Source organism: Lactuca virosa, chromosome 6, assembly GCF_052849685.1.
Source record: "Lactuca virosa cultivar CGN04683 chromosome 6, Lactuca_virosa_CGN04683_v6, whole genome shotgun sequence".
Taxonomy (NCBI): Eukaryota; Viridiplantae; Streptophyta; class Magnoliopsida; order Asterales; family Asteraceae; genus Lactuca; species Lactuca virosa.
The window spans coordinates 236,616,197-236,624,029 of NC_136431.1; the positions used below are offsets into that span (position 1 = coordinate 236,616,197).

At 33.1% G+C, this 7,833-nt stretch overlaps 1 protein-coding gene across 1 annotated transcript; it reads right to left on the minus strand.

The window, feature by feature from the left end:
- Positions 1-3,580: 3,580 nt before the first annotated feature.
- On the minus strand, positions 3,581-4,329 carry LOC145122390 (uncharacterized). The gene is made up of 2 exons (XM_079057994.1): positions 4,308-4,329; positions 3,581-4,203 (listed from the first exon to the last, which is right to left on the minus strand). The coding sequence occupies exons 1-2, from the start codon at positions 4,327-4,329 to the stop codon at positions 3,581-3,583; spliced, it is 645 nt and encodes a 214-aa protein (XP_078914120.1).
- Positions 4,330-7,833: the final 3,504 nt, after the last annotated feature.

Here is a 7,833-nt window from a genome sequence, read left to right on the forward strand (position 1 = left end):
CTAAGAATAGTTTCTTTTAGTCCAAACAACAACTTCTTTTAGCCCAAAAAAAGACATCCTAAAATAAATCGGTGGCGAGGGTAATAAGGGGGATTCGGGGGCGGGGGTCGGGGTAGGAAGGCTGGACATTTCAAGGGTGAGGGCGGGGGATGCACTCCTCTTCTCGTTTATCCCCGTTGACATACCCCCCCCCCCCCGCTCTCTCTCTCTCTCTGTATATATATATATATATATATATATATATATATATATATATATATATATATATATATATTTTTTTTTAAAGCCGATAACCATTTTCCCACCAATTAAAAAAACTTATGCACCTTTATAACGTGTATATATAAGCACTTTTGTAAAAAATACATTAATGACTAAATATGTACAAAACGAAAACAATGCTACGTCGACAACCTACAACAACTTATAAGGACGTAATGTGGACAACACCAACAAGTCAACTGTTGTATTTCGGAAAAAAATCATTAGTGAATAAATATGTACAAAACAAAACAATGTTACATTTTTAAGTATTTTTCTTTATTTATAACATTGTTTTTGTTTAATTTTTGCACAACCTTTTTTTTATGAAATCATTATCAGTATAATTTTTTTATGATTTTTTCTATATTCAATGTGTGCATGTTTAACAAAAAGACAAAATTGCAAATATTATCATTGTGTTTTTTAAAAATATGTGTTTTGTTCTAAAAACGTTTAGTGGTATGTCTTTAGTCCAATTTTGGATATCTTGTTTGGTTTTGGTCCTTATGATTGACATTTTTTTTTGATGGTTTTGGTCTATATTAACCTGAAATGACGAATATGCTTTTAAATATACATATCTTTTAATTATTTTCTTATTATGTATATTTTTTTTAAACGGTAAACTAACTAACCTACTTCTAAATAAACACATATGTCTCCACTGAGACTTGAACCCATAACCTCTCATATGAGAGAGTCACTTAAAAAAAATATCATCCACCCTACCCTATCTCTACATTACTCATATTCCTCTTTCTCATTTTCTAAAAAAGAGAATACTAACACCACCACCACCGCCACTAGTCAAAGTTGAGGAGTCGTCATCATTCTTGTCGGACACCAACACTTATAACAAAAATTTGACTTACATGTGGCGTCTCAGATCGGACATCAATGCTCACATCATCCATTCATAGCAAGAGTCATCAACAAGTTTTTTTCACACCTTATTTTTGTTTTTTCGGTGAGATCGATTCTGACAACCGGTGCTCTTGAAGATCTAGAAGGTTTATAGATCTCGTTTGGAGATTTGACCGTCGACACCATCTTTATCGCCGTTTTTTAGATATCAACACCGCCATCGCCGCCACTAGAAAACCCCTAACTAGAAATGGACTTTAAATTAAAACAATATTTTTTTTACGTATTCATTATACAAACTAGAAGTGGACTTTTAATAACGAGAAATCTCCAATAAAGTCTTAACAATTTAGGTATGTTTATGATTTAATCTCAAAATTTATTTTTTAAACAGAAAAGTCCCGATTATCAATTTTTATACGACAATTTGTCATTTTCTTATGAAAAAAAAAATGATTGTTTCGTTAAATTAGTTAAAATATAAAATAATCAGAACTTTTCTGATAAAAAAAATAAAAATTGAAATTAAACTGTAAACCAGACCAAAATATTAAGACTTTATTGAAGATTTTCTTTTAATAATTAAACAAAATCTTACAGGGTTTTTTTATAATATAAATGTAACAAAACAATAACACACATTCGATTAATTTGTTGTAGTTCAAGTTCTTCAAATATTATCTCGAATAATGTAATTAAATTATTGTAATGTATCACAAAATAATAAAATACACAATTACAGTTAAGAAAGTATTTTGTTTTCTTCCTAGAGCCTCATCCCGTGATTGTCCCGTGACAATCATATTCTAATTTATTTAATTGTTTTCCAGCTTTTTAACTTAATAAAATTTCATAATTAGATTTACTTTTGAACTTTAATCATGCAGACAATTGGTTCACTCCGCAGATGTTTTTTTTTTTGTTTTTTTTTATTTAATAGATTACTAGTTTATAACATGTGGAACCACGGTTATAAAATTAATTGAATATTCATAAAAAATTCAAAATTATTAATTAATTGTTTTGAATAAAATTTTAATCAAGATATATTTTTTAGTTATATAAAATTATGATCGTTGATTTAAATAAATACGTGACCTTACGCTCTACATTAATTTTATTTTAATTTTTATTCTAACGTTATTAATTTAATATAATTAGAGTGAAATTTAAAATTTGAAATATAGAATCAATAGATTGACAAATTACATGACATTAATTAGGATATCTAATAAGGTGACACGTTACAAAATAAGAATAAACATATTCTTTTACTAGATGTGAAACTCATGTGATACATGAGTTTATTTAAAAATAAATAAAAATAAATATGAAAGTCTAAATATTTGAAAAGTTTGAATTTATAAGAAAAATGAGAAAAATATTGAATTATTAGAATTAAAGGTTTTTTTTTTCTCTTTTAAATTTAAACAAATAAGTTAGATAAATAAACAAAAGAAATTAATGAAACTTTAATTTAAGAGCTTTGAAATTAGAATGTAAGTCCATTAATGAAATATATATTCATTTATTAATACACTAGTTGTGATACCTGTATATTATACGGGTTGATTAAAACAAAATGTTAAATATAAATAATTAAACGGCAAGTTTATTTGAACTTGAAGTTTGAAATATGTAAAAATTATGATAATAAAAATAAAAATAAAACATGAAAAAATGAAATTAAAATTATGTGTTAGTTGTCAGACCCGTGTATTAAATGTGTTAATTATAACAAAATGTTAAATATAAAGGTTTCAACTGTAAATTTATTTAAAATTGAAATTAAAGTTTGAAATTTAAAATTTAAAATTTAAAATTAATATAGTTATTATGGTATGTTTAATTTATAGAAGCTAAATTAATGATATATTTAAAAATAAAAAATGAAGTAAATGACAAATGGAAAATAAATATCTCAAAATTATGACAAAATGACATGTGGCATAATGCATGAGAAAATGACATGTGGCAAAGTTATTTTCATTTATTAGGTAGGATTTATTGCAATTATTATATTTAAATATTATATGGAATTTAATAAAATAGAAAAAACCATAAAATGACATGCAGAAAAAAAATTAAAATAACTACAAAATGACATTTGACAATTTGAATAAGAGTATGACATGTGGCAAAAAGATCTTTAGTTATTAGAGTAGATTAAAATACGAAGATATAGTCATCCACAATACCCATCATTAAGGCTGGTGGGTGTCATACCACACTCACCATACTACTCTACTGTCATGTCATTTTTTTACCACACCCCACAAAACTGGTGGGTATCATACCACACCTTACAACACTTTTGTTTTTTTTTTCTTTTTTTAATTGAATAAAATGTAATAAATCAAAAATAATAAAAGGACAATACTTCATTAATTAAAGGAATACATACTAAATTAAAAAAAACATAAGCGAAATATATTATAATAATATGTGACGTCTAATCATTGTCACTCGGCACGTCATCAAAATCCTCGTCTGAATCTCCTTCAAACAATTTTGATTCAGTGTCTATATTGTCAAACAAGTATTCTTCAACAAAATCGTCGACAACGGGATTCGTTCGAGCATTGAAGATGTGTCCTACCAAATCCGCACGAAGGTTGTGGTGCCCAAGTCGGTTGTATACTTCTGCTCTGTTTTCCATATACGTCTCTGAACCAATACCAACTCCTTCGACATTTGGTAAATTCTCATTCTCATTGTAGCGACAAATCGCCTTGTCCTCATCTTCTAAAACCATATTATGCAATATGATACATGTGTACATCAGGCTACGTATTCGTCTACGCTTCATAGATCGTATCGGTACTGTGAGTATCTGCCAATGTCTCTTTAGGACACCAAATGCACGCTCGATATTCTTCATAGCAGATTCTTGTGCTGACTTAAACTTTAATCGCTTCTCATCGTTTGGACATGTGATTGATTTCACAAATACTGCTAACTCGGGATATATACCATCAATAAGGTAATACTCATGCTTGTATGATGTCCCATTTGCTACAAACGGAACATCATACGACTTCCCAAGATAGATGTTGTCGAATATTGGCGAATGATCTAGAACATTGATATCGTTGTTAGGACCGGATGGACCAAAAAATGCATGCCAAATCCAATGGTCATATGACACCACTGCTTTTGATCACCTTGCATAAACTGACCGTGCCACGCATTAGGGCACATTACCCACCACCAATGCATACAATCAATACTACCAAGCATTCCAGGAACCCATGCTTGTTTTCATGTGATGTATATGGTTGATGGATGTCGCTAATTGTAGTCTTGCGTAAATAGCGATTACGATATTGGATAATCACAGCTTTAGCAAACTTGTATAGACAATCCCACGTCGTACGCTCTAACATCCTCAAATACTCATCCCATGAGCCAAGCCCCTAGTTGACGAATTGCAGATGTACGTTTTTAGATTGTGGAGAAACCTTTTTTACCTATTCCATCAACCCGTTGCCAGAAATATGGAAAACGATTTCGTATATCATTAATAATGCGTAAAAATAATACCTTACGCACCCGGAATCGACGTCTGAATTTTTCCGCGAACACTGCATCATCATAAATGTAGTCTTTCACTAGTTGGTTATGTCCGACTTCACAATCTCTTCGTAGAGGAGGATTTCTTGTTTTTTGGACTAGCTCTTGGAACCATAATAGGCTCATCTTCGTTGAGGCCAATTCAGACATGCGCATCTGACGATTGTCTATGAGTGGTTTCCGATGTTTTGCTTCTTTTAGAAGAACCGCCTGTAAATGATTCCAAAGTTGTGAATGATTACAAAGTTTAGATATATTGTCACTTTTTTCAACGCATTCATACTATTCCAAAAATGAAGAAATTTGAAAGGTGCTCCCTTATCATTCCAGTAAAGTGTTAGAGCTTTTTGCAAAATTGTTTCATTGTTTGCACCACTTTGTCACTGCTGCATCACACTCGTAAATATCATGTTATATTCCATGACAACTTTTTTGGTGTTCCTCCACTTCGAGTAAATTTGACCTTTTTCTATAGTCTCCAAGCTTCATTCTGAGAGAAAACGCCTAGTAACTTTCTGGTAAAAAGTTGGCGGATCTTGGTTGTTCCTGAATTTTGGGTTTACCGAAACATCTACCTATGTACGAGCCAACACCACTTCTTCCTTGGTGTCCAATTCTTGTAAGGTGTCTTTCCTTTTTTTCTTAGGTTCCAGTTGAGGTTGAATCTCTTCTAGTTGGAATCCGTTTCACGTTTGACTCCGGGTTGAGAGTGAGTTTCAAATTGGGTTTGGGTTTGAGATTGGAATTGGAATTTAGACTCAGGAAGGTTGTCAGACGGGTTGAACTTATTTTTTGGTTGAGATTGGAATTAAAATTGGGGTTGGGATTGAGATTGCGCTGGGAATTGTGGTTGGGGTTGGATATGAATGGGATATGGATAGTGGCGAATGTAGCATGTAACAAGTGGGGTGCATGGACCCCACTTGGAAGTCGGCCCCATCTAAATTTTTAGTAGAGAAATATTTTATTTTATAAAATTACATAGTTGGTACCCCACTTATGTAACATCCTAAAAATCATAATAAATTTTAATTTTTCAAAAACAACCCATAACCATAAATGTTTACAAAATCATTGTTTTAAAAGTGTATTTTAGTAATCAGAGTATCCCAAAAATCCAAACAACATAAAAACCAAAGCATGTGCACGATCACGCCTTCACCTTGACACGATCATCTGAAGTGCCTGAAACAATAAACTGAAACTGTAAGCCAAAGCTTAGTGAGTTCCCCCAAAGTACCAACAAACAACATATAACAACATATATTGGGTCCATAGCTAACGGACTGGATTACCCCTGAGCCCATAGTATGAGTATGTCTTGCCCTTTAGGCCCACAGCTCATATATGGCATGCTCCCGATCCCATAACATAAGTCTGGCTTGCCCTACAGGCCCACCGCTTATGTCTGGCTTGCTCACGGGTTTGTTGGCTACCACACAAAACAATACTACCTCAACCCAACCATACCATGTCGACATATACATAACATATAACATATATCGAGCAACAGATAAATACATAACTAGTCATCAAACAAATAGGCAGATCTACAGATCATTACTGCATACTACATCCTATTTACCAGGATACCGATATAACATATCACTATAATATATCAACATCCTATATACCAGGATACATCATCTAATGGGTCGGCATTGGTGCATTTGACCTATAAGTACAGTGAGGAAAGCTCACCTCTCAGTCTGAAATGATCGTTGAACAGGACACAACTCCGAATATCATCTCTACCGGTCACCTATCCAACTATTAGTGACCAATTTTCAAATACAACTCAAAATACCCAAAATACCCCTATGTCAAACTTGGTCAAAGTCAAAATCACTCCATACCCAAAAGCCCCATAATCAACTAGTCACGTCGTGACCAAAACAGTCGAGGAGTGCCATCCTCACGTCGTGACACCCTGTGCTCACGTCGTGAGAATGCTCTGACCAAAAGTTCTTAATGAAACTCTTAATTTCTTTTTACCCAAGCAACCAAATCCCCCATAGTGTCTTATTCAGTCCAGAACATCATAAAAATTGTGGCTTTTTGTACATGCATGTCCCAAACGCTAGCTAGGGCACAAAAAGGGAAAATGACACCAAATCTCATGCATGAACCATAAAAATCGACCATCTACCAGATCTTGCATCTATATATAACTCAAGGGACACTGGAGATTCATAAAGTTGGCAACTTTATGGATTCCAACCTCTACATCATCTTGTACATGAAGGATAAAGCATGAAGATCTAGATCTAGGCTTATAAACTTATAAAGCAACGAACTTGTTGGGTACAAAGTTATCCATGTATGACTTTGTAAATGGTTTGACTTTTGTAGACCCACTTGCATGCAGTAAAGTAGCCTTGTGACATAAGAGAAAGAGAGAGAGAGAAAGAGAGAGAGGGAGAGAGAGAGAAAGAGATGTAAACACCTCTATATAAGGTGGGTTCATACCACTTGTAGAGGTGTGCTTGAGAGATTTCACATTGAGAGTGTTAGTGTGTGTTAATTATGTAGATTTAGATCTAGATCCTTTTTTGTAAACACCTTTCATAATCGAATGCATCTCTTAAACACCGAAATCACCGTGTTCTTTGTGTGTTCTTTAATTCCGCATGTCATATCAATGCTCATAATTCACATCGGAACTTGAAACTCACAAAAGGTCTAGAAGGTATGCAAATGCTTGATGGTGAGACTTGAATGCAAAAACAATGGACTAAATGCTCTTCGTCTTCTTTTCCTTGGCTAAAAATCACCACAAATAAGCTTCAAGATCAAATATGGATGCTAGGGTTTCAAGCGGGAGTGCAAATGGGTGATGGAAGCTGAGGGTGGGCTAACCTTAGCCCTTACTTCCTTTAAATACGGAAATAAAACCCCCAAAATTAGGGTTTCCTCTCAGGCAGGTCTCACGTCGTGAGCCCCAAAGATGATGTGCGTTTTTATTAAACTCCTCACGACGTGACATACATTCCTCACGTCACGTCGTGAGTAGGGTTAAATCCTTGAAAATTAAACTTGACAAATTCTCACCTGAAATGGATGTTACAACTTAATTATGTTTGATAATATTTTTTTGTTGAAAATCCTTAAAAAACCTCAACTTTAAGAACT